At 46.0% G+C, this 27,288-nt stretch overlaps 1 protein-coding gene across 1 annotated transcript in view; it reads right to left on the bottom strand.

Annotated features, from left to right (window-relative positions):
- Positions 1 to 683: 683 nt before the first annotated feature.
- SKAP1 (src kinase associated phosphoprotein 1) overlaps positions 684 to 27,288 on the bottom strand; it is a 272,735-nt gene continuing 246,130 nt past the window's right edge. The window contains exons 11-13 of the mRNA XM_037033577.1: positions 22,970 to 23,070; positions 2,776 to 2,884; positions 684 to 1,052 (exon numbers count right to left, since the gene is read on the bottom strand). Coding sequence (XP_036889472.1) covers positions 2,783 to 2,884; positions 22,970 to 23,070 — 203 coding nt within the window. The 3' untranslated portion in view covers positions 684 to 1,052; positions 2,776 to 2,782. The remainder of the gene's footprint in view (positions 1,053 to 2,775; positions 2,885 to 22,969; positions 23,071 to 27,288) is intronic.

The raw sequence follows: 27,288 nt of genomic DNA, 5'->3' as shown, positions 1-27,288 counted from the left end.
TGAGCAGTTACTATATGCCCAACGTTAGTTCTAAGTACATTACGTGTGTTTTTTTCCTTCAATTTTCCTAATGACCCTGGTGAGATGGAGAATACCTCTTCTAAGGTGAGGAACTTGAGGCATCAAAGGTCAAGTTACTTGCTCTAGAGAACATATGTAGTAAATGGGGAACTGGGGATTATTCCCAGGCTGCCTGGTTCCAGAGTTTCTGTTCTTAAGCACTATGTTTTGCTGCCTCTTCAAGGTACAGGGAACCCGAGTGCTAGGTGCAGTGACAGGAAAAGGAGCAGAGCTGTGCGTGCGCACGCCTTCCTCAAAGCTCTTGCCTGGACCCTGTCTAGGATTTGCTGCCTGCAGGACCCAGTGGGTAGTTAACTATGGCCAGAAAGGAACTCTCCAATGTGCTGACCCCAAGGACGTTCTTCTAGCCCTGTCTCGTTTCAGAGATTCAGCACATAAGAAGAAATAACCAAGGAGGCAGCCAAGGGAAGTCTGAGAGGCCAAGCAGAAACCAGGCAGGTCTAGGTTCCAGAGATGATCCTGCCCTGAAAGACAACTGCAAGTCCCCTTCTCTCTCTGGGCTCTCGTTTTCTGTCAGGCTATCCCTTCCTACTTTGTTTGGAGTTGGCTAGAATGCGCAGAACCAGCACTTTGACACCGCTACGGAAAGAAACTCAACACCATTACACATGGCAAGGAACCAAATCTGAATTTATTTATACTTTTAAAACCAGTCAAAACAACCAGAAGCTTCCTTCTCCAGAGGTTTCCTTCTCTCTCACCCTCTCTGTGACAAGCCTGCGGAAAGCACAGAAGTGGCTGCGTGCACATGTTTAGAGAAGCAGCGAGCTATGACAAGGCAGGTTTGGTACCAGGTATGCTGAATAGGCCTCTTCCCATTTGTCTTACTGGTGTTTACGGTTGCTACAGAAACGTGTCAGAGACGTGTCTCCTCAGTAAGGAGTCTGTGGTGGTGGGCGGCAGGGATGGGGGTGGGAGCTCTTGATGATCAGTTTCTTCAGAAAGGCAGGGTAGAGAGAAGGATATATATCCTAGAGGAGGAAAATACACAAATTTGATTCAAAATATAGAAGGTACAGAAGGGCACAGGGTAACAAGTGCCTCCCTGCCTTACAGTCACGCAGCTTCGCTGTCCTTGGAGGCAACCAGTGCTAGCATTTTCCATCTCCTTCTAGAGGCATCTCACACACACGTGCACAACCGGAAACTCCCTTTTTACACAAATGGATTAAATTAGGCCAACATTCCCTGCTGTTTTCTTTTTTTAACTTAGGACCGACATCTCAGAATGCATTCCTATTAGTGCCGAGAGCTCCTTTGTCTCTCTGCCTGTTGCACAGTATTCAGTTCTGTGAATGTGCCACAGTTACTTGGCTGGGCCTCTGCCGAACACTCCGGTTGTTTCCAGTGGTGTGCGGTTACAAACAAAGAACCTCATGTGCATGCGGTTGTGCGTGTGTGCATGTGGGGCAAACTCGGCCCGGAATGGTGGGGTCAGAGACAGTGAGGGGAGAAACAGCTTTGTCATTAAGTAAATCGAGTGAAGGAGGGTCAATCTGTTTCGATTTGGCAGGAAAAACCCAACCCTTCTGCAGTTACGGCCGGGAATGGAGCCCTCACTGCGAAAGCCACAAAGTTCGCGACAGGCCCGAGCTGGTGCTTCCTGGTGGTGCAGGGGCACTGGAAAGTCAGATCTGTCCTTATGTGCTTTCCTCAGCGAGTCCCCTTGGCTGCTGCTGCACACTAGTACGGGCCTTGATCCAGGGGGTTCCAAGGACAGTTTGTATCGCTGTCACACATGTCACCCTTCACCCCCAGCAATAAAGTTGACTCCCATAGGTTGGAAGATGGAGCTAGCGACATCATGCTGGCTTGGGTGCCTTCCGTCACCATGCGAATTCTAAACAAAACCCATCCTGTGCCAAAGCAAGTGCAAAGGTACCCCACCCAAAGCAAGCACTCCACTGTTTTAAAATATGATATGGTTCTTGGTCATTCTTTACGACCCGCAAGTTCATTTCTGTTCCCTAGGAATCCTCATACTGGGTCCCTAGTCCTGGTCAGTCATTGTTAATGCACGGGCATTTGGAGGAGGCGGTGCCTGCCTGGGTCTGAAGCTGGGGACACAGAAACCCAGACCCATGCTGGTGGCCAGTAGCAACCATTCCTAGCTGTCTGTAGTGCCCGTTCTTCCCTCTTCACTGTGTTAATGAACCCCTCTCCACTTTTAAGCTAGACACAGGTTCTACCTAGAATGAAGCTTTTTTTGTAGCTTTGTGTGTCTGTGTGTTCAAGTTCTGGCCAAAGGAATGTGAGAAGTGGTGTGTATGATGTTTGTGAAGTGTCCCTGAAAGGACAGGGTGTGCCCTTCTTTCATCTTTCCTGCTGGGTAGGAAATGGACAGGATTGCTACAGCTGGTGCGTCCATCGTGGGCCAGACACCGTGGAACAAAAGAGAAGGTGCCTGGGACTCAGACACCCTGTACCGCTTACCACCAGATTTTTATAGAAGAGAAAAATAAATTTCTATGTTAATTAAATCAGTTACTTTTGAGTTTTCTGTCACACATAGTTGAACCTAATCATAACCGACACAGTCCCCTGATTGAGGGAAAACAGTTCCAGAATCGCCTTCTTTCCGTGGTGAATTATTAGCACCACTTGGAGGTGAGAGGAGCCGCTTCACCGGCAACTCTCACCCTTCACAGAGAAACGAAGGCGAGGCCAGCAGATGCACTGGCAGTAGCTCTGTACCTGGGCTTCATCTTTCTTCCACTTCAAAGGCCGCTGTGAGATACTCCTTCGGAACAATCCCAACGAGGCTGTTTAGTTCTCCTACCCACCAGCCGTACATGTTGTACTCCTGGAAAACGAAGAGAGGGTGCTTTCAGCGGAACCTGGTCACGCTTCTGCTAATCTCAAGGCGACAGCATGGGAGAGTGTTGGGTGTTTCTTTGCTGACACCATCAGGATGACTTGTTAACACCCTTGATGACACTATTCAGTCTTAAAAAGTCATCTAGAGGAGGAAAGCAAACATTTTCATCTCGCCATCTTCCGGTCTACACTGTAAACTTAGCACATTTGATGCCATTGCTGGACCAAAAGAGGTGTTTTTTTTTGTTTTTGTTTTTTTAAACTAAACAGAGTCGAATGGCTTTTTCAGAGAGAGGTGGGCACACTCTAAAATGTCAAAGCACTAAAAAATATTCAGGGAATCAGGTCAGAGTTCAAATCAATATTTACCAACCATCTTCTATGCACAAAGTGCTGTTTGAGTTCCCATGAGACATATAATGATGAATCAGAACATTGTTTGCTCCCCGGGAGCTTACAGCGGAGAGTAATGGGTTCTGGAGTCAGACAGACTGGGACCTAATCCCCACTTGGTCATTCAGTAGCCATGTGACCTTATTAGTCCCCCTAGCTTTAACTCCCCCTTCTGTAAGAGAAGGGGGGCCATCAGCCCCTCCCCTACGCTGTGGGGATGTAAGTGACGCCAGAGGAGCCAAAACAATTCAAAGTGTCTGATACATAGTAGGTGCTCTCAACATTACAGGTGGGAGATTGACAGGGCCATCGATGATGACGGGCAGGGCACAAAAGCCACAGAGAGGGACAAACAAGCAAGGGAACGAGAGGGTTTAAAAGACGGAGCGGTCCCAGGGTTGAGAATGGGGCTCCCTGAATCCAGAAGAGCTGCTCAGAGCACAGCGGATGCTGAGCATGATGGGAATTTTCCTGAAAACACCAGAAAATGTTCTTTCCTTTGAAGGAAGTAACATTTAGGAATACGTGGGCAACAGAGTGTATTCCAGTTCCACTGGGTTTGGGGGCCACGGAGGCAACTGCGTTTCCACATCTAGCTGCTGAGCTCTACTAAGAAGACAGAGAAAGAAAGAAAGAAAACCAGGTTGGTAAAAACTTCTGGGTCCAGTGGTTGTCTTTTTGTTTCTTTTCCATAATGTTGCTCCCCTCCTCCAACTCTGCCTCTCCTCTCCCTCAGCAGAGGACCACTTTTTCACCTCCAGGGAGGAAAGAGAGGCTGTTAGATCTGTTAACTGTCGGCCACCAAGACAGGAACACCCCTGGGCTGACAACCACCCTTCCTTCCCACGACCACGGAGCGGGTGTCCTCCCTGGCTCAACACCATCCCTCATCCCGTGCGCTCGCAACCTTCCACTTTCGTAGCAAAGGCGTTCTGTGGAGTCGGACTTCTGCCTCTAATGTAAATGGCTCCTCCCATCAGCCTGGAAACGTGGTCAAGTTTCTTTTACCTTTGGGAACACTTACTAAATAGTCCCCCCAACATGTCTTCTTTCTGTTTCTGCTAGTCTATGTCGATTGCCAATGCCAGTCAAATTTACTGAGTTTCCTTCACTTACTGCCCCACCTTCTTGCTTTCCATCCACTCTTCAAGCCAGTTTAATCAGGCGTCTGCTTCCACACCCCACTTACGCTCTCTCTCCATGGTCGCCTGTAACCTCCTCGTTGCTCAGGGCCCGTGGGTGCGTCTCAGTCCTCAAGTGACTTGATCTCTCAGCACCGCTGGCACTATAGACCCTTCTCGAGGCATTTTCCTCTCTTAGCTTCCCTCCTACTTTCCAGTTACTTCTTCCCATTCTCCTCTTCGAGCTTATCTTCCTGTCTCCCCCTCCTTTCACTGGGTGGTTTTCCAGGGTCCTGTCCTCACCATCCGACTCCACACACTTTCCCTGAGCGCACGGCGCTGCAGTTCAGCCACCATGTCTGTGTGAATGACTTCCGACCGGAACTCCAGCCCAGCTCTAAGTGATGGTTCCCATTACCCCAGTGTATGTGTGTCAGACTCCGTGGATCCCACATTAACTCATCACTCTGCTTCTGTTTCCAGCCCCACCCCCAAACTTTCTTTACCTCCTGTGTTCTCTCAGTGAATGGCACCACGGCGAATTCAGTCACTCCAGCCAGAAACCCAAGAGTCGTTCCCGGTTGCACCCTCCTTTTCCAATCAGTCCTTGAGTTCTGTCGGTTCTCTTTCTAAACTACTACGGGAATCCACCCACTTCTCTCCATTCTCACTGACAATACTCCAGAGTCATGTCACTGTCATTTCTCATGAGGACTATGGGAACAGCCTCCAGATTGTCCCATATATCCATTCTTATTCTCCTCCCATTACTCTTCATTAGGCAGCTAGAATCTTTCTAAGATTCTTTCGAAGAATCTTTTTAAGATGTACATTAAAAATATCACTGCTGTGCTCAAAACCTTAAAGTGGGTTCCCACCGCCTATTGTCAGTTTCTTAACCGGGCAGACAAGGCCCTGCGAGACCCAGTCCCACTCACTGCCCAGCACTTCCGCTCACCCCCCTGGTCTGGTGGACCCGTGGTGAAACAGAACTTGTCTCAGCCATTCCCATGGCTCCAGGCTCTCGGCCTTGGAGCCCTCCCTCTGCCTGTTAGCCTCTACTTCCTTCCTCCTTTTCGTGAGCTCACTCCTAAGCAACCTTCAGACTGTAATTCCCGAGTCTTTCTGGATTCTCCAGAAGCCTCTCCTTGCCAATCTCTGCATGGGGGGCGGGGGTGGCTCAGTTACGTGGTCCACAGCGCTGTGGCCTACACTTCCCCGGAACCGAGTTCATCGCGCTGTCCTGTACTGGTCTGCTTTTGCCTCAGTGCCAGTCATCAGAGGGAAGTTTCTATGAGAGCTGGGGCCTTGTTGGTTTCATTTGCTGTTGTATTCCCGGCACTCAACACAGAATGGGGCCCCCCAAATACTTAAATGAGGTTATGAAGAAATGAAGGGAGCCGTGGGGATCCGTACTCTCAGTTGAGCGGATTGAATTACAACGGACTCTAAAATATCCCCCTGGTGACTGAACTGGTTGTGGCAGGAAGAGAGCAACTGCCTTTGGGGACAGTTTTCCCAAACAGCTCCCTAAATACTGCGAAGACAGCCTCAAAAGGCATAAGAAATGAGACTATGGAGTTGATCCGAAAAAGGAAAAGAGAATTATCTTTAAAGGTCAGTCTGGAATAAATGACTGTGTCCACTGCCTCTCCCCCACTGTCCCCACCACACATGGTCCCCTCCCTCCCCCAGGCCAACTCCCCTACCGTCTTCACTGCCTTGCAGGAAACTACCCAGAGTTCCTTAGCCTACGCTGTTAGAACATTGTAAAGCTCCGATCGGTACAAGTTATCTTCCTGTCCGTCTCCCGACACTGAAGTTAGGGTGGTTCCTGCCGTCAGTTTTCTTGGAGTATTGCCTGGGTTAGCAGGTCACTGCAAGGGCCGGGTCTACAGAGGGCCTTGCTGTGAAGGGGAAACGCCTCCTCCCGTCTCATAGTAACTCATAGAAATTTTAGCTTTAGCTCTTCCATTAGCTCTCGGGTGGGGTGCAGGGGCACACTGCCGTCCGACAATCTTCTGAGCGTGGTCAGCTTGCTTAAACACATGGGAGGACTGGCCTCCTACCGGCCAGATGCTGTCGCTGTCATCACCCAGGGGGGTCCGAGAGGATATCGTCTCCCCTGGGACCGTTCAAGCCCCGTGACTGACTCACACTTGGCAGCATCTGCCTTTAGCCATAATGCCAGGATAGGGACCAGGCCTCGGGGAGGTGCTGTCTGCCAACTCGGAGAGGGTGCAAGCAGGAAGCAGATGAGGCCCGGCAGGACACCTGCGAAGGCCGGGCTCCCGGTCAGCGTGCTCTTGCTCGGGGGGCACACGGACCCTGCCGACCACAGATGTGGCAGTTCTCACAGTGGTGCGAACTGAAGTGAGTGAAATCAACTCTCTGCCCTTCAAAACAAAAGAGCGGGCACAAGTGAAAGGAGAACGGCCCAGTCTCAGACACCATATGAATCCTGCTGAGGGAGCCTGGGAGCTTAATCAAAGCACCCACAGGTCTTGGGATCTGACTGTCTTTTCCAGATTTCATCCTTGGCTGGATACCCGAAAAGGGCTGCAGGGCTGAGATGCTTACAGCATGAATGGAAAATTTCTAGCCTACTCCTTCACTGCCACCCCCCATGCATTGCTCCAGCCCAGTCTGAACACCACGAGGTATTTTAAAATAATTTTTACTTTGATGAATTGCTGGGGAGTCCACAATTGCTCATAATCAAAGAGAGAAAAATGCAAATGAGATCCGGCCGAGAACTATCACCACCAAACGTTTATTTCACTGCACAGTGCCAAAAAGAATTAAAACAACATTAAACTCACAGCAATCATGTTTAAGCCCTCGTTTCCAAGTGCCAAATTGCACCACTCTGGATCATACAGATGTTCGTTAATTATGCTAATTTTTATTAAACTATTAAAATGGAGAGAGCACTGGCTCAGCCAGGCAGACCCCAGCTCTGAACGAACTCTCCTCATGTCTAGAGGTGCTAATTTACTGCATTTTTATTTAGTTGCTGATTCTTGGATTTCAGTTTTGGGATGGCAGAGAGAACTGAATTTCTGGGATTGACATTTTCAATAAAGTTTGACTTTTTTTTGCCCAGATGTTTGGAAGGATCGGAAAAATGCCGAGACACTCCCAGGAGACCTGAAATCCTCAATGTGGGGATACATCCCTACAGGTGATGAGGTTAGGGAACCAGAATTACAAAGGCTCCCCACACTGTAGCTCTGTGTACACTGCGTATGGCAGAGATAAGATGCTAATTATACAGAACTGTTAACTGAAGATACTTTAGATAAGATTATAAACAGCTTTTTAAAAGACCCTTCACGTCAGTGCTTGCTTCTTGCCCCCACAGTCTTTTAAGAAGCCTATCACTTGAGAAGAGTACGATGTATGGCTTGTTCTCATCATCATCATATTTCTAGGCTCGATTAAACATCTGTTTCCCTCAACATCAAACCTGCCCCACCTCACTGAGCCCCCCGAATGAAGGAGCCTTAAAAACCAGGGTTGGCTACTGGGATTCCATTATCTGGTTGGAGAAGCTACGGGCCTGGATGAGCAGAGCACCGAGAGAACCTGAAACAGACCCAGCGCTCACCATTAACAACAATCCAAAGTGTTTATGGGGGATTGCACACCGCCATAAAAGGATTTATGCTGCTAATGTCCATCAACAAGGAAAAAAAAAAACACCCTACCAAACCTGCCATAAAAAGAACAGCAAATTCTATAAACAAAAAGCAGTATGGCCACCAACCACGGGCTCGTCGCACAGCGTGACTCTGCCTCCAGTGGCTTCCCATTGCTGTTTATGGTTTGGAGGCTGTCACGGACCTCCTCAGTGCTCCTCCTGTCACAGGGCCCCGAGTCCCCGTGTGGGGCTGCAAATACCCTGTCAGTAGGTGTCAGGGGATATCGGGGGGGAAAACCAGCAGGCGCCCATCATAAGCCTTAAAAGAGATTACATACCCCGGCTCCGTGATTGCTACATTTTAATTTCTCTCCTCCCTGCTGGTTCCTATTTGTATAAGCTCTTCCATGGCTCCCCTGGAGTAGCACAGACATGACCTGGAAGGACCATCCTGTCTTGGGATGAGAATTCAATTTCCAGGCTCAGTGACTCCTAGGCTGTTCCAACAACAGGAAGTCACCATCCTCCAGGACAGATTCTTAAACTGGAGTCTGTGAACCCCTTGCCTCTCTGTGGATGGACGTGAGGGATCGTTGAACTCTTTGAAATGGGTGTGAAATTTTGTGTGCGTGTGCGCGTACACACGTCCTGCCCCTGGGGTGAGGCGCAGAGTGTTCATCAGATTCTCAGAGGACTTGCAGACCCCCTGGAGTCTGGAAACCATAGCTCTGGGGGGGGGGGATGCAACGCTCTTTCATGGCCTGGATCGGCACCTGGGCCCCGTGTGGCCCTCGTCACCTCCCCCGCCCTTATAAAATATACGGTGAAATCGAGACTCCTTGTTCCTGCCACCCTGGGTCTTGTTGGCATCAGCCCTCCAGCTGCAGAATCTGTTTCTTCTTCAAGTGCTGACCAGGCTCGCTTTTCCCTTCTAAGGCATCAACCCTGTCATTGTGACTTAAAAGTCGTGGTATCTTCCCACAGCTTCCATTCAAATTCACATGACAGCTTTTGGAACGAGCTGCTCGACACTGTCAGCCCCCCTGAGAATAGTCCTAATAGAAATGTTCTCTTTTCACACTGAATTGGGCTTCGATAAGCCTCTGTGGAACAAGGTTCCCAGAAAAATGTCTCATACTTTTGTTCTTATAACCATCCAAGTTCACTATCTCAGTGCTTGTGAACAAGAGAACTCCTCTTTAGGAGCACAATCAATCAGCCCCTAACATGAAAGATCAATAAATGCTTGATATATGTATGGGAAAGGGCAATCAGTCTCAGAATTATTCATTTATGATTGCTTATTTCTCTTATTAGTGCTTGTTGTGCGACATACATTATCATTAGTAAAGATGGGGGAATTTGAATGCCTAGGTGGCGTAGGTTTTAATATTGCAGGGTCAGCCAAAAGCATCATATTTTTACTCTGGATTGGCCCACCATTTCTGTATTCTTAAAATCCAGCTTTGGAAATTCAGTGTTTTCTGAAGATACCATAAATTATTAAATAAATTGGGGGCTCTAACTCAGCACCCTTCTGATTGCTGAGAAAAACAAGACTGGGGACAGGAATTGTTTGTGAAGGACAAACGGGCGCCTATTTTTCAGCTCAAGTGGTTTTGGGAAGAGATTTTGCAGAAGGAGAAAGTGGTCACCTGGGTGGACGGTGGGTTAGTGGATTTGGAACCTGCGAAAGGTCGGAACTTGTGCGTGGCTAAACCCGGGGTAGCTTGGTGGCTTCTTCAGGCTGTTTAATACTGTATTTCAAGTTGGCAATCATTTTCTCTTTTTTCCATTATTCAGAGTTTTGGTCTATGAATCTTGAAAACGAATCATGAAATTTCCTTTAATTGAACCAGTTTATTGTTACATTTTAGGGAACTTGCTAACCTGGAGGTTGGAAGGTGCCAGGGTTCGGGGTGGTAGGGGAAAGGTATGTGCATGTAAAAAGGGGGACACAGAAGGCCTGGCCGGTCAGTGGAAGCAGTTGTGGGGAGGTGCAAGGCAGCAGTCATGCAAAGGTCACTCCCTGGCTAAGAGCTGAGTGTCCCGAAGCGGAACGGTGTCAGCTGGATGGAGGGTCTGAGAGCGCTCCAGTGCAAGGTAGCATTCAGCCTCAAGTCTGGAGCTTATGTCCTGTACTGGGTGCTAGTGGCCAATGTTGAAGTCAAGGCCAGGGAGGTGTGCAGGACCCGTGGACAAACTGGGCATAATTGGTGATGGAAGTGTGCAAAACTCAGAGTGTGCATGGCAGAAAAATCATGAGCTGTGAAAGGAAGAGGGGCGGTGGAACAGGGCTATAAGGAAAGAGAAAAAGAAAAACACACAACTTGAACTTTGCCCAAAGAAGAGAGAAAGGGTAAAGGGAAGGTAAACACTCGGCCATTGGGAGACAACAAGGTGCCAAGTGCAGAATTCAGGAACAATAGAGACAGCACCATTTTGGAGCTGATAGAATTGTGATACCATGTGAGACCAGCGTATTAATATGTATTCCATAAACTGTGCAGCTCACAGCTCTGCACCGCTCTGTTTTGCTCTGACCGCAGTACCAGCCTCAGGCACCACAACACAATTTGGAAACAATGTGACGGAAATGTTTAATCTGCTCGGCCCATCTGTGCTGCGTATTTCTCCAGATCTCCCTGAGAGAGGCGCCTTGAATCTCCACATTGCCTTTAATATTCTCCTAAATCACCTCCCCACTGCACTTCAAGGGCCATTGCTACAATATCACAGGTTCATCTAAAGTGCAATGGGGAGGGGGTGGGGAGGAGGCACAGGCCGGGATATTTTTTATTTTAAAATAATTTCCAGAGATGGTCTTTTCTGCTTCCTTTAAAAAAAAAGAAGAAAAGTTATTCTACTGTTGCCGTAAGGTTATTGAGGGTGTTTGGTGCAAAACAGGGTAGGACAGAGTGGAATCATTCTCCAAAGAATTATTTTTATTAATCTCGATTCCCTCAATTGGACGTGGGAGGGGGTGAGCAGATGCTCATTTCCTCTTATCTCTTTTTCTTGCACCTTGCCAGGGAGAGGTGTGCCTCTGAGGCTGGTGCCTCTCTGCTTCTCACTTTGTGCTGCTACATTGGCTATGGTCTCGACGCTCCCCTGCCCCAAACAAAGCCATCTTGTTCAGGACAGGTACCCATTTAGTCCCCGGCCGACATGCCTACGTCAGAAAGGGACACTGTCTGTCTTATTTATTTCAGTTTAAAATCGTAGGTGATTCCCTTTACGTGCGGATGTTGAATGTCAGATTTCCATCGCCTTTGCCCCACTTGATTTTGCCAGATTCATGGGGGGGGGGGCTAGTCTGTAGGAGGCCTGGGTCAGTTTCAGAGGAGAGGATGACAAGTCACCATGTTCCAGACTGTAGACAAATGGGAGCGGGTTGCACATCACCATGAAAATTAGGATTCCTTTTGCTTTGTGAATTAAAGAAATGAATAATTTAATCCTCAAGATTGTTCCGGCGAGGGAACAGCAACGTCCCAGTTGCGGAGCCCTACAGCCTGTCGGCGTGTTACATCATCTGCACACACAGGCGTTTCCATGACAACCGCTTATAGCTTCATTTCCTGGATCCCTCTAGGGGGTGTCACAGCCAGATCCACCTGCTTTTCACCCTACCCTCGGTGGGGTCATGGTAAGGTCGCCAGAATAAATGAATGCGGGCACTAATGATCTGTTTACTGCTGTTTATGCTCTGTGTGTGTCAGGGGCACGCACATTTAGAGAGCTCATTATGGTTGCAATTAGAATGCACCATCGCTAGATATTTAACTCCTTTTTCTTTTAAATTAGCATTTTAATAACATTCTTTGAGCAGAGAAACAAAATGACCATTTTTCACGGACAAACTTCTAGCTGTAGGTGCAACTTTAATGGCAAAGTTGTGAAGGGGAAAGAAGGGAGGAAAAAAAGGCCATTTTTACTACTTTCACCCTCCTCTTTACCAAAAGGATATTTTTATTTGCTTTCTACCACACTCAATTTCCTAAATTTGTTTTGAATCCAATTATTTTGGGTGGTTTAAAGTTCCATATTCTTGTTGGACGGAAATTAGCAGCAATTGAAATTAATTTTCTTTGTGACCTGTGAAAGGGGCTAAAATAATTACCAGTGTGTATGAGAAACCCTTTCTCCAAAAGACCCTCGCTGTAGGATCAGGCTGTGAGCCAATGATACTATCATCTGAATATCTTTATACGGTAATTGCAGGGGCTATTTTCTTTAAAAAGGTGATTGCAATGATTGTTTCTGCTTTACAATTCTTAGGGTTATCTTATAGAGGATCAATGATGACAAAAACATCATTATTGACAGGATAAATATTAAGCAGAAAGAATGAAAATAACACCCCATCATTGACTATTAAAAAACGGCGTGATCTTCTAGTATCAAAAAGCAAGAGAGACAGACCAGGAGAGATACAATGTAGACACCCAGTGGCTCAGGCTGTTCCACAAGNTGCTTTACAATTCTTAGGGTTATCTTATAGAGGATCAATGATGACAAAAACATCATTATTGACAGGATAAATATTAAGCAGAAAGAATGAAAATAACACCCCATCATTGACTATTAAAAACGGCGTGATCTTCTAGTATCAAAAAGCAAGAGAGACAGACCAGGAGAGATACAATGTAGACACCCAGTGGCTCAGGCTGTTCCACAAGGCATTTCCTTTTAGGAATCTGCTAACACCTTTCCTAGGTGTTTATAGATGCTGTGTTTGCGAAAAGTACAGTGAAAAATAACAATTTGAATGTTTCGATTATCTTTCCCAGTCCATTCCATTTTCATTATTTATTTCCTATAAATCGGGACCTTGCTGCACATAATTCTGCAGACAAGGAGGTGGATGGGACAGCTAGTGTGAACGAGGAGATAGATGGTGGGTGCGTGGAAGACAGATGCTATGCGTTTATGAAAAGGAGCAGTATGTCTGCATGTGAGCGTCCACGAAGTAGAGCAAGTGAGCGTGTAAACTGTAGCTGGTATTTATAGGTGGAAAAAGAAGTGTAAGGAAGACTGCATGAGAACAAGCACGCAGAGCCTGCAAAGGGTTTGCTTCTTTTCTATGCCCTCGGAATCCACATCCAAGTTCTGCGAAGACGCCCTGCACTTGCTGTGGCTCCTGTGATACCTCTCAAGCCTTTCCATGCCAACAGACCGGGGTCTGCACAGCCAGAAGACTCAGGAGGTCAATAGTTGAAAAGCAAGAGTTAGGAAGAGAGATATTTATTGACATCACAACAATCCCACTAAAAAACTCCCCCTAGAAGGAGGAAAAAATTTAAAGATGCAGCAGGGTGGGGTTGGGGGGGGAGCGGAACAGGCTGTTAAAAAAAATGCAGGTTTAAAATGTTTATGCTTCTGAATCAGCCTCCTTGCACCTTAGAAGCTGCCATTTCATAAATAAAATACGGGTGGCACAGACTATAATTTGGTGATAGCTACCCCAGGACATATCGAGATGCACTTCTGTTATTTTAATTAAATACTGCATTATGGTTTGTGACAACTACACAGCTACAGCGTAAATGAATTCAGAATTAAAGTGTTACTTAGGCATCCAGTAATTTTTGTTTTCATTCCTCAGTTTTACAAAGCAAATAGCTATAAAATCAAGATGTTTGTTCATTTACAGATGGAGCAGGGTTGTTGCTGCTGTTTTTTTCTCCTTAATCCTCATGCACAAAAAAGAAGACAGAGCTGAGCCTGGCTCTCAACACTCTTAGCTTATGAGCCACATCACAAAGAGAACACATCCTCTTGACTATAATGCGAGATGCTGAATATTAATTGCTGGTATTATGTTTATCTTTCTAGCTGGGTCTGTCTTTTCACAATTATTCTGATGAGCTGCAGTCTTGCACTGTCAGGAGATTTTTCTTCTTTGTTTAACAGTTAGAAACCTATTGTATTTTATTTTTAAAAAAAATCTTCAAGTTCACAATGCTCCTTGGAAGTTTTTAGTCTCTGGAACTCTTCCCAAATACAGAATATTAGTGGGAACAGAGAAGCTGCTGAAGCTCTTTGCTAAAAAAGATGCACATTTCTGCATCTAAAAGAAAATATATTTTTTATTCTAGCAATATTAATATTTCCTTAATGAAACTGGAGAGAGCATAGCAACTTGACAGAACAGCTGGTTAGTTTAAATGTCACTTCAGTAGCAAATCATAAAAAAGGTTCAGAATATTCTCATATAACAACAGATTTTCACTCAAAATTAATGTGGTAGAGAAGAGGATTTTTGTTCAAATCTGACCATTTAATTGTATCTTTAATGTGTCATATGTCAAGATGAAAGTTTTTAGAGAGCAAGTTTTTCTGAAACCTCGTCTTATTTCCAGTTTGACAATCAATATAATTTTTCATTAGTCCTAAATACCATATGTCTGCTAATTTGAGCTTTTCTGTGTTCTTACCAATTACCCCGGGCCCCTCATTACTAATCCTATAACCTCATTTTCAATGAGGTTCTAATTTGCTTCAATATTTTGCTAGTTTGGTTGGAGAGCTGGGTGCATACACTCCCAAGAAACACTGGCAGGTCGAGGTTTAGGGAAGCTGAGTTCCTTTTGAGAAAATAACCGCACAGAAACAAAGCTCTTGTGACTCCTTTTAAACAGAGCGTCTCACTGAAATGTCACGCAGCCTCTTTGGCAGATTAGTGAGGAGTTTGCCACTAAATCTCTGTCTAATAAACGTGCGGTCGACTCTGGAGGAGCCGCTTGTTATAACACCAGCGGTGGGAAATGGAGGGAATGTCGCAGTTAGAGACACAAATTTTCCCCATAATATATTCCAATGGAAACCTCTGAATCCAATACTACATGGGCATATCTAATAAATTCACAATATTTCAGTCTCAACAGCCTTCACCGGTTAGTTTTAAAGATTTATGTGGTAAAAAATTACTCAGTGATGAATATGGTTTATTCTGTGCAGTATTGGAGGTATAAGGAATTAAACTACCGTCTTTAACAGTGAATTTATTATTACCTCTGTCAAAAGACGAACACTTTAACAGCACTTGTTATAAATTCACTGCAGAATAAATGGCTGGAATTTTTTACACTGGAGTTTGCACAGCACTGGGCGATTCTGAGCGTTCACCTAAACCTGCCAGGGCTTATATGGTTCTAGGTAAACATTCCTGTCTGGGCCTCGGACTTAATCATCTGATCCGGGACTCTCCACCTGCCTGAGGGGTGTGTGCGCGCGGCTGTGTGTGTGTGTGCACACATAGAAAGTGAAAGGTCCCGTCCAGGATGACGGTGGAGGGGTAGTAAGGAGATTAAAGTGGGAAATGCCAATTTTATTCTCTCCTTTTTTAAAAAAAAGTGGGTTCCATAATAAATGGCCAGGATTTGGAGGGCCCAGTCGTCATGGAAGGCGGGCTCCCATGAGCAGGTCTGTGTGCGTGCGCATGCACACACACAACACCCTCTTCCTTTTGTCCTCTCTTGGAATGGGTGTCCCCTCATTTATAAAAATTACCTGGAAGGAATGAGGCTGCCAGGGTTTGTTCTAGACGATTGGTTCCTGTCTGGGGGAAAGGAATGGCCTCGACTGATTTTGACCGGTGTATGACCGTTGCCTTCCAGCTGACCCCAGATCTCATTCCCATCGTCCTAACTCTATAGCTTCCCGTGGGGGTTATTAATGAGAGAAAACACCATCACCATCATCATCTTCGTCATCACAGCACAGTGTTGACCTGCTTGTTAACATGGAATGGGGTGGTGGGGACAGCCTCTGCTTCTCTTTCATATCATCATAAATAAGAAAAGATATTTTCCGACGGTATCCCCCTTACCCGCCCCCTTTGGTTAGGTCAGAGGTGAATAATAGCTCTTTGACAGGCATTGATCAGTTTCATCACGCGGTGTGGGCGGCCAGTGCCCCAGGCCTACATTCTCCCCACGTTCTACCCCCAGTTACCTCCCAAACAACCCGCCCATCCCCCACTCGGCCAGGCGGAGGGCAATGGTGCCTGAGGAAGTCCTAAATGGACACTAGATGTCACCAAACACCTCCTTTCCCTCAGAGCCCTGAAATTAAAAACAAAACAAAACAAAACAAAACCCTTCATTTAAAGCAATGGAAGGAATTAACCTATCTGTTTATATGAGGGTTTTTGTCACATTCAACTAAGCACATTTAGAAGAGGAAGTATTGCGGCATTCGGTTAATTTTTACAACATACAAACCTCTTTTGGAGGGACCGTCCTCGAGGCCGGGGAGAGGTCTGTGTTCTGCAAGTGCCCCTTGGAGGGAGAAGCTGGAGGACCCTGGGCTTTCAAAGGCTCATCATAGGAGCCACGGGGCTTTGTTAACAGGGGCCAGGTGTGCGGGGAGCGGGCCTGCTGCGTTCAGATAACCGGGAGCTGGGTTTGGAGCGAGGATCCAGCCTCAGTTTAAGCAGCTCTGACCCAGTGCTGGAAGGTAAATATCACTCAAGGTGACAAAATCAGTCCGTCCTTGTCCACACAAAGCCCATGGCCACCTCACAGCACCATGTCTTATTTGTGAAACTTGGATTTACCTCTAAGGCTCCCTGTTTCCGTATCAACTGCACTAGGAGAGAAGACGACTGAAGCCTGGTATGTTTGGGCCACAAGAATGGCTTCCCACCCCAGCTGAGCCTCCATGTAAGAATAAACCTTATGGGGGGCCCATCTCGTCATTTCATGGCTGGTTTCCGGGGGAATAAAGTAGCTGGACAGACCTCGAAAGAGCCTAAGGAGATGACAGCCCAGGAGATGTAGCCCACTGACTCAGTCTGCCTTCAGTGTGAGGCCTTATTCAGGGACCTCCTGTCCTTTCTAGTCAGTGGAGAAAGAATTTCTCTCGGTTTTTCTCTCTAATTCACCCTTATCTCCTGGACAGCTCATGTGAGCAATATAAACGAATTCCAGTTCCAGAAAGGAGCCTTAATTTCTCAGTGAGCATGTAAGTTATCTTGCGTAGTAGAACAAGCATGTTTATTCTTTAGAGATGAGGTTCCCGAGTGAGGGACCTGGGAGCCAGGAAGACAGAGTCACCCCTCTGAAAGCCGGGACCTCTGACTTGTCCCATCCACACGGAGACTTCCTGCCTCCCTTCCTCCCACTTGTAATAAAGGCCTGTAGCAGTGCTGGTCCACAAAAGGGCCTTACAGTCCCCTTCTGCATAAAAGAAACTGAGCCAGGGCACAGCGTCACTGCACGGAGGGTGATTCAGCACCTGCCCCGTCATGCCTGGTGCCCAGGCTGAATGGGTTTTTGGAGTCCACCTGTTGTTGAACCCCCGCCAAGTACTGATGGCCACTAACCCCCGAATCACTTTCCCCCACTGTTGATGTCTGGAATGTCAGACAGGACTGAGCAGCAGCCGGCATGTATTTCAAACACAGCAGATGGATTTTTATATTAGCTCCTATTTCATGTTCAGGCAGAGCGGCCGCCACACTAAAACCGCAGCCTCAATGCTGCCGAGTTGCTTCTGTGAGATTAATTCTGTGAAATTAATTGGGACAAGATTGAAAAGGAAATTAAAATGCAGCTGAGTGAACAGGCCTTTCAAACACCTTTTTCCTGCTCTATTCAAACTCGAATTCTGCCATGGTCGCAGGCATCGTGGGAAGTAATTTATGAGCGGCAGGCTCTCAGGAGCCATCGGTTTCGTATGAGGGGACTTGCATAAGCGCCACAATCTGGAGGCACTGAACAGCGCTAGGCACCCCGCTGCGGCCTGAGCTTCGTCCCTGTACCGGGTGGAAGCCACGCTGGGTCCCCGCCTCTCAGAGAGAGCTGCTCAGAACTCCCTGGGCCTGCACGGAACGTGGGGACGTACCCATCCGTCGGGCGCACGGATCTTCTCCGTTATTAAAGTCTCCCTCTACTATATTCGAAGGCCCGAACTGGAGCTCAGTGAATTCAGCGGGCATGAAATGGCGTGGGGCTGAGGAATGCATGGATGGGGGAGGGGTGGGTCGGCGGGCGCCCTGACTGGGACTTTGCTCACTGGTTCAGAGCTTGGACACAGGGCTCTGGCCTCTCCGCAGAGAACTTTGAGTGACCGATCAGGTGTGTCAGTGATGAAATCCCCAACCAGAAAAGGCACGGTGGACTTCCACGCAGGCCTCTTTGCTTCTACTTCTAAGTGAGAAACTTTTGTGCTCTTGAGTGTCTCCATGAAGAGGTCTTGGCAGGACAGGCTACCTTTTCTTCTTTCTCAGTCTACCAGTAATTTATTGAATTGCTAGTATGTACCCAGTATTGACCCAAAAAGTGGAAAAAGGGGGTGGATGGTTACCAACTCCCAGGTGACAGGCACTGTACACGGTTTCTCTGCTGCAAGCACCACACCCTGTGAATAGCCCAATTTTACAGATGAGGAGACTGAGGATTAGCAAGATTCAGTGGCTTTGCTCAGGGTCACATAAGTAGCCCATGTGCCACAGACTTGCTTTCCTAAGAACGGGACAGGTGGTGGGCATTTGGTTATCCATGGGGTGCATCTTTCGTGCCCTGCCAATCACTCCCTCTGCAATTTTTTTCAAAGGGTACACCACTCTCTGGGAGCCTTCCTAGGCCCTAACAGATTCAAGATTGGGTCGTACTTGGGCAACTACTAAAAAACAGCAGGGGGCAGCATGACCCCAAGAATAAGGCTGTTACCTCCCCCCCAACCCCCTTCCTTCACACTCCCACCCCAATTCCCAATCCTGGGGCCATTATCCACCCACCACCTTTGAAATATTTCTTTTATCACACAATGAGAGGCGGTAGGGAGGGGGCAGATACATTAATGAGGGCCAAAAAATTTAAAAAGCTCACAATTGGAATTTTTTGTTCATTTAATCTGACTAAATACTTAAAGCTAAGACACACTTTTGTGGGGAATTTCTTTGGCAGTTTTGCAGTGTCAGGTAAATGCCTGAGGTGGGAGGAACCTCAGAAGTCATCCAACACAGCTCCCTCACTTTGTCGGTAAGGAAATGAGCTGGTCCAGGTAAGCTGAGCTGTGCCCCAGGGGGAGAGACTCCTTTGGGTTCCTACATGGCAGAACCTTTCAGGTTCTACTGGCTAGAGAGAAAAGTAAAATGGAGAATTCCAGAACTCTTTTCTGGGCTAACCTCAACTTGGGTCCGTTTTGTTCCTCCAGATGTGAGGGGCAGACTGCAAAGTGCCACCGACTCCAACAGGGGGAGCCAGTGGGGCTGAAGGGAAATGAGTTTAGGAGCCACACGGGAGAAAATGCCAGAGATCAGGTATTACCGAACATATGAATAGAAAGATAGCTGAGAATTTTCTATCTGTCCAAATTGGTTAATTTGGGTTTCTTAGAGGTGAGGGAATAGATTGGGTGGCCTTTCAAGGTTCCTTCCTGTCCAAGGACTCTTATTGAGTTAGGTAATATAATAAAGGTAAATCCAATCACAAAGGCTCCCCAAGCTGATGTTAACAGGAATGAAGCTTTATGAGGGAAACTCCAGTTGAGCTTCTAGTCTCTCATTTCCTCCTCTGCAGTGCAGGAGTTAGCAACATGGAGACAGGAGGCAGCTGGTGTGGCTTTGGGGAGAAGAAAAGCGCTTTTACAGGGGTAAGGGATGACGTGGACTCATGACCTTCCAGAGATGGGGAAGAAGCCTGATAGAATTAGGGAAGCAAGGTATTCTCACTGAATCAAATTCCAATATATTAGTTTTTAGTAATGGAGGAAGGGAAGGGGGACTGGTTAAAAAATAAACAGGTCTGGGAGGCTCCCCATGTTTTTTGTTATCTCTTAAAAATACAACAGCCATGGTAACTACGGACAACTCCTCACTGCTGGGCAAGTCACCGCATGGCCCCTTCTAAATGGAGGAAAGGGACCCCCAGTGAGAAGCCATTAACAAAGGCAAAAGACATGCAAAACAAACAAAATAATCATGACCCAGAGAGAAGGCCAGCAGACAGTCTGGCTCTGTTCTCCCCACCTCCTGCTGCAGGCACCTCAGACAATGTAAACAGTTAATTTGTTCACCTGCAGGCTCTGGGCAAACAGAGGCCTGGTCACACCTGAGTGGATAACTCGATTACCCCTATAATGCCAGCGTGGTAATGTACACAAATTCTATTACACGGCAAACCTTGCTTTCGGGCATTTGAAATACCAATCAGGCCAGTGTCCACTCCCTTCTTTGCTTCCAATTTATTCTTGGTGTTAGGGCTGCACGGGGATGGCACGAGGCGGGTGCCGAGTCAGGACTGGGGAAGAAATTACTAGAAGACCTGGGCCTCCCTCAGCAGGGTGCTTGCAGGCCTCCATGTCTCTTGAAAAACCTGAGGTCTGACTTCGGTCCTCGTTCAGAGGGAACTGGTTGGAGTTCTCTCTGAATGGTACCTTGGGCCAACCCTAGTCTGTTTCCTAAGAGTTTACAGGATATTTCAAACTCAGACACACCTTAGACAAGGTGGTAGCATTCACAGAAAACATACAGGCAGCAAGTGGTGGGTTACTGACACAGTGGGTTTTCAATATTCCTTTATGGAATCCACATACTCATCATTTAAAGAGCCAATGGTGCCTATTTCAAAAATGTGTTTGTACAAATGTAGTACATCAAACTAAAAAGTTTTTTCACAGCAAAGGAAAACATCAATAAAATAAAAAGAGAACCCACAGAATGGGAGGACATAATCACCAATACGTCTGATAAGGGATTAATATCTGAAATTTATAAAGAACTTACAAAACTCAACACCAACCCCCCCCCAAAACATAACCTAATTAAAAAATGGGCAAAGGAGCTAACAGACACTTCTCCAAAGAGGACACACAGATGGCCAATGGACATATGAAACATGCTCAACATCACGAATCATCAGAGAAATGCAAATAAAAACCACAATTAAATACCACCTCACACCTGTCAGAATGGCTATCATCAATAAATCAACAAACGTGAGGGGTGGGCTGGGGTAAAAGGCAGAAAACTGTACTTGAACAACAATTAAAATAAAAAAAGAAAAAATAAATCAATAAACAACACGTGCTGGTGAGGACGTGGAGAAAGGGGAACACTTTTGCACTGTTGGTGGGAATGCAGATTGGTGCAGCCACTGTGGAAAACAGAATGGAGATACCCCCCCAAAATTAAAAATGAATCGCCCTGGCTGGTGTAGCTCAGTAGATTGAGTGCGGGCCTGCGAACCACACAATCACGGTTCGATTCCCAGTCAGGGCACATGCCTGGGTTGCGGGCCAGTTCCCAGCATGGAACTCATGAGAGGCAACCATACATTGATATTTCTCTCCTTCTGTCCTTCCTTTCATCTCTAAAGATAAATAAATAAATTTAAAAAAAAGAATCTTCTTGCCCTGGCTGGTTTGGCTCAGTGGATTGGTGCCAATCTGAAGGATCGCTGGTTCGCTGGTTCGATTCCTGGTCGGGGCACGTGCCTGGGTTGCAGGCCAGGTCCCCAGTAGGGGGCACATGGAGGGAGCAGCCACACACTGATGTTTCTCTCCTGCTCTTTCTCCTTCCCTTCCCCTCTCTCTAAAAATAAATAAATAAAAAATATTTTAAAAAAAGAATCTTCTTTTTGATACAGTGGTCTCACTTGTAAGAATATATCCAAAGGAATATGAAACACTAATTCAAAAGAACATAAGCATCCCTCTGTTCATTGCAGCATTATTAACAATAGCTAAGATATGGAAGCAGCCCAAGTGTCCACCAGTAGATGAGTGGACAAAACAACGATGGGACATTTACACAATGGAATACTACTCAGCTGTAAAAAAGAAGAAAATTTTACCCATTGTGACCGTTTGGATGGATCTGGAGAACACAATGCTAAGTGAAATAAGCCACTAAGAGAGAGACAAATACCATATGATTTCACTCATATGTGGAATCTGATGAACTAAATTAACAAGCAAAATAGAGACAGACTCATAGATGGAGAGCAGGATGACAGCTAAGGGGCGGGGAGGCTGGGGGGTGGAGGGACTGAGCAAAGAAGGTAAAAGGACTCATGGACATGGACAACAGTGTGGTGATTGTTATGGGGTATAAGGGAACTAAATGATAATGGAAAAATACAATAAAAAAGATTAAAAAATAAGATAATATTTAATGTCATGAGAAAAAAATTGTGTTTGTAGATCTTGATGGACCTCATAGAGAGGGAACTTTTTAAAACGTTTTTTCAGGGACCTGCTTCCTTGGTCCACCTAATGCAGAATACGTGTCGTCTTTCATTACAAAGATGATGCTACCGATTCCTTAGTGGCCAATAAGTTCTGAGTCTTCTTCACATTGGTGATGGATCCATAATAATCCGTCCTCCCCACCCCAATTCTTTTGTGATCAGAAATACTGTTTGTGAGATGATTACCTGAGGCTAGGGGTTCACTTTGTGATGGAGGGAGAAAATAAAGTTTGCTGGCCCTTTGGGGTTCGATTCACTGTCTTGGCCTTATCAGCACTTGCTCAAAACAACTGAGCTAGCTAGCTCTGACTCCTCCCCCATATATAGTTATCTTCAGTTTTGTTTATCGACAAATGAAATAAGAAGGCTGCTGACCTAGCCAGAATGTTTTTAAGAGTAATATATGGTAATCAATTATGGTGATGATCTTTTAAGCATCACAAGACCCTAAAAAAATCAAATTTTGATTGATATAGTTTTAGTATTATATGTACCTAACTGTAGTTTTTAAATTTGAAAATTGGTTCCTGGATCTGGATTTTCAATGAAAATTTTCTCTAAGAATTATACGTCAATGGGAATTTATATGTGAAGGAGCCAAATACTACACGCAGGAGAAGCGTACGACACGGGACAATTCTGGTGACGGAGACTACATCATCCAGAGTGGAAACACAGACTGTTGACGCAAGCCCCACACTCTGAGTCCTTACCTTGCTCAGGATGCGGATGAGGTCGCCCCGCTGGAAGGACAGTTCATCTGGCTGCTCACCATAGCAGTCCCATAGGCCCTGGTAATAACTGGCATAGTCCACTGATCAAAGACAGGAGAAACCGAAGTTAAAAAGACTGTCTTTTTCTATGGGGCCCACATTTGTGCTTCCGAAGGAAGCCCGCATTCTGGTCTTGCCCCTAGGAAACCTAAGATTCAGGGGGGCTGGGATGAGATACTGCTAAACCCTCAGCATGAGCAAAGGACTGTGGGACAAGGAGATCATTAACTAACATTAAATATTTACAGATCACCCTCAGTCGGATGCTATTGAATAATATGACAAACATATTCATTTATTAACAAAAGAAAACCATGCAGGTGATTTTTCACTTGGTTGGTAAGTAAGCAAGCAGCACAAAGAAATTTCCTGCTAGACTTTCTTGATCCAGGGTGTGGAAACCATCAGTACTTCCCTTCATTAGGCATTTGAAGGAGTCTCTGACTTCCTATTTACAAGAGAGGCTGGTCAGCCCCGCGTGTCTCTGCCAGTCTCCCCCGTCGGCCTTCCCTGTTACGGAGGAGCTTCTTCCTGGGCCTGTCCCACCCAGGTACTGTGTGAGGTAATCACCAATAAATATGGAAACAAATAGCCCGGTCTTTAAGTGGAACCAAGGGGGTGTCTCATCCATTACAACTGAATTCTGGGTGGGCTGGCCCTTTTCCAGCATCTCATTTGTAGACCCTGAACATGCCTGCCAAGATTTATCTGCAAGCCCCCGGGGGAACAGAAACCAAAGTGATCTGCATTAAAAATGAAAGCAACTCAAGACGACAAACCAAGCTTTAGAAGCAGCTGGAGAGATTTACTGAGCTTCTCAGCAAGACTAGATGGCAGTGATGCCACAGGACAGCCATCGATTCTTAACAATGAAGAATTTGTATTGATCTTCTCCTACCCGGAAAGGTTAAACACTGGAGTGCAAAGTGGGAGAGGACCTGGGGATTTGAATGGCAAGGGAGCTAATGCCCCCCAGACCAGGGTAACGTGGCAGTGCTCCTCCGGCCGGAGGATGCTGTGCGCGAGAGCTGCAAGCAAAGCACCTGTCGTTGGAGGTCAAGGGTCCTGAGTTCTAAAGAAAATCTAAGTGATTTGGGGGACCTGATTTTTAGTAGTTTCCACCCTTCCCTTCATTTGTCTTGCCCCTCCCATGAGGAGCGATGTTGCTAGTTGCTGAGGATGGGAATAGATGGGGGGCACGTGGGCATTTGGGGACAGAGGCCCTGGCTATTCTTCCTTTTTTCTGTTTGTTACTAACTTATGAGCAATTTAAATAATAAAGGCACGGGGGAACAAAATTCTTATACGTGTCTCTGGAAATGAACTTTAGTAGGAACCTTAAAGTGCACAGAAATACAGGAAGGATGGAGCTATTTAGCTAAGACTCAACTATTGCAAACAGAAGTATAAGCGTTAACCATGTAGAAACCCAGGTGTGTTTTCTCCATGCAGAAAGTGGTTTGTATGTGCAGTGGGCAACAGAGGGCAGCAAACGAGACACCTACGCAGGAAACGTTCTGCCACAAAGGTTAAGAGTATTTTTGGGAGAAACAACACTTTGGGAAAAAAATGCTAACTGTTGAAAGGGCAAGGCATATATTTCTTGGAATCAGTGCATCATGAAATAATAGAGAAATATCAGTCCCTGAAAAGTAAAAGTAGTTTCCCAGAAGATACATTAATGCATTTCAGTTGCAACAGAGTTCATCAATCACCCAAGGGTTTACCTAAAGTTAGGGATGAAAAGCATATTAGCATCAATATAACATGGTATAGAAAATAATCTTATAAAAAGATATTTAAAACATAACTTGATATATCCAAATGGTAAGACTGACAATACTATCTTGTCTTTCTGGCCTAGGAGACGGTCACTGCAGAGTGCTGCTTCCCACAAGCCTGCATGTGGGATAGCGCCTAAGACTGGGAGCACCTTTTGGCTATATGTGTAAAAAATGACTTGATATTGAGGATACAAGGCACCTGGGGAGAATACCTGCACAACGATCTATTGTAAAAACACAATAGATCACAGAGAAAGCAAGAAGATAGGAGGAAAAGGAAGACCCCTCAAGAAAAAATAAATACAGAAAATGGAATACTACTTGGTCGTGAAAAAGGAAGAAACGTTACCATTTACAATGGCATGGATGGACCTGGAGAACACTACGCAAAGTGAAATAAGCCAGTCAGAGAAAGAAAAATACCATACGATTTCATTCCTACGTGGAACCTAATGAACAAGCAAAATAGAGACAGACACAGAGGTGAAGAGCAGATCACAGCTAGTGGGGGTGGGAGGTTAGAGGGCAGAGGGACGGAGCACAAAGGAAAAAGGACTCATGGGCATGGACAACGGTGTGGTGATTATGGAAGTGGGGGAGGTATAAGGGGACTAAATGGTAATGGGAAAAAACTAAAAAATATATATAATAATTTAGAAAAGAAAGATATTTTTTTTGGTGTGATCAAAAAAAGAAAGAAAATGCCTTCAGTTCTTTATCAGCTGAAGGCTAAACTAAGATAGAACTCAGGAATCCAGGAGACAGGTGAGCCTAGCCCAAGAACTGGAATTGTCAGAACCACAACAAAAAAAGGTCCAAAAAAAATAAACAGAATGAAGGGCTAAAATGGGCAAAAGGTTGGACTTGTTATTTAGGTAGAAATATTCTGGTGTTAAGAAAATCAGGGAGGAGGAATTCCTTACCTGGACAAGGCTGGATTCTGTATTTTAAACTCTCAGTTCAATGTATGTGTGGTTGGCATTCATGTGTAAGTGTGAACACAACTTCGCTGTATTCACTCCTCAGCATTCACCAAATGTATACGCGGCATTTACTCAGTGCTAGGGACTGTGCTAGAGGACGGGCATTCTGCACTGGCCACGCGTGGTTCCTGCCCTCAGGGCTACCATCCAGTGGGGGAGGCACCGTGAGACAGTCACAGGAACGCCTCTTTATTTGTGATCGCAGTAGGTCTGGGAAGGAGAAGGCGAGGGTCCCGTGTATGACAGGGAACCTGACCTAGTCCCGAGGCTTTCGTTAAGTAATAAAAACCTGACTGAGAGTGGGTGTTATCTACAGATCTTGCAGCGGGGAGAGGTAAAGGCTTTATTCCTGAGGCCTGGCCCCAGGAAGAGCTGGGAGGCCCGGAGTCTGCAGGGTCAGTCCAGCCTCTCCCTAAACTTGCTCAGCATGACCTACAACAAGGGGATGCATGAGGAGACTTCCATGTCTTTAGGTCAGTGAGAAATAGGGAGCCCAAGAGAGGGAGTTGCCTCGGGGGCCGGACCCGGGCTCCTCTGGGTTTGCACTACTCGGGCAGCCGTCTGAGATCGGAAACCGCACAGCGTTCTGTTCTGACCATTTAATTAATTCGAAACATCCTCATTCTCATTTTGAGGACATTATTCCATCTAATTATTTTTTTTCCAGTCTGTCCATTTGGAGTGAAAAACAAAAGAACAAAGCTTAATGCCAGTATTTCTCAACGTCTCTCCAAAAAACGAACTCTGCGCTAAATAAAGCCTGGTAATTCACAAGCAAAGCGCTAATATATTCAGCATCAAACAGACAGAGGACCTAGAGCAATAATGACACCACTAATAAGGAAAACAGTTATAATAATTAACAACAATTACAATGATAGAGAAAGCTAATGGATATGATCATGGCGTTTAAATTGCTAGCAGAGCCGAGAAGGACTTTTACTAGAGAAAAAAGCGGGGGCAGCGCCTTACTCTGTTTATCTCATGTGAGAGAACCTAAGCTCCAGGCAAACGAAATGTGGTAGAAAAAATAGCAACAGACCAAGTTAAAAATTTGGTTTTTCTCTCTTTCCTAGGTATTTACTTCAAAGCAGTTGTCATTGCACACCAAGTCCTTTATAATCGATGGCAGTAAGTGCTCCTGTGACTGCGGCCAAGATGGTGCTGCTGTTGACAGAGTTAATATATGCCAACGACCCTCTAGGATGTAAAAAGTTCTGGGGTGAAAGGGCCAGATGCCCTTCTGCCTCCAGCCTTCGTTAGAGACAGTAGAACCTGACCGTGTTCCTTCCAGAGCTCAAGTGTGACCTTGGGCTTTTGTTTGGGGGTCACTGGGAAGTTCCAGAATTCAAGCTGTCACCAAGAAAAAGAGGCTAAAGGCAGGTCAGCATGTGATGAGCAAAAGGACTGTGCCAGTGAGGCCTTGCATCAGGTCCAAGTACTTAAAAATTACAGAAAAGAGAGACAGAGTGAGAAGACAGGTAAGGCCAGT

The sequence above is a fragment of the Sturnira hondurensis genome, unplaced genomic scaffold (assembly GCF_014824575.4).
Source record: "Sturnira hondurensis isolate 20B ecotype Veracruz unplaced genomic scaffold, ASM1482457v3 Scaffold0021632, whole genome shotgun sequence".
NCBI classification, from domain to species: Eukaryota; Metazoa; Chordata; class Mammalia; order Chiroptera; family Phyllostomidae; genus Sturnira; species Sturnira hondurensis.
Note: the sequence above shows the minus strand (reverse complement) of the source record. Positions and strands in the feature narration are given on the sequence as shown.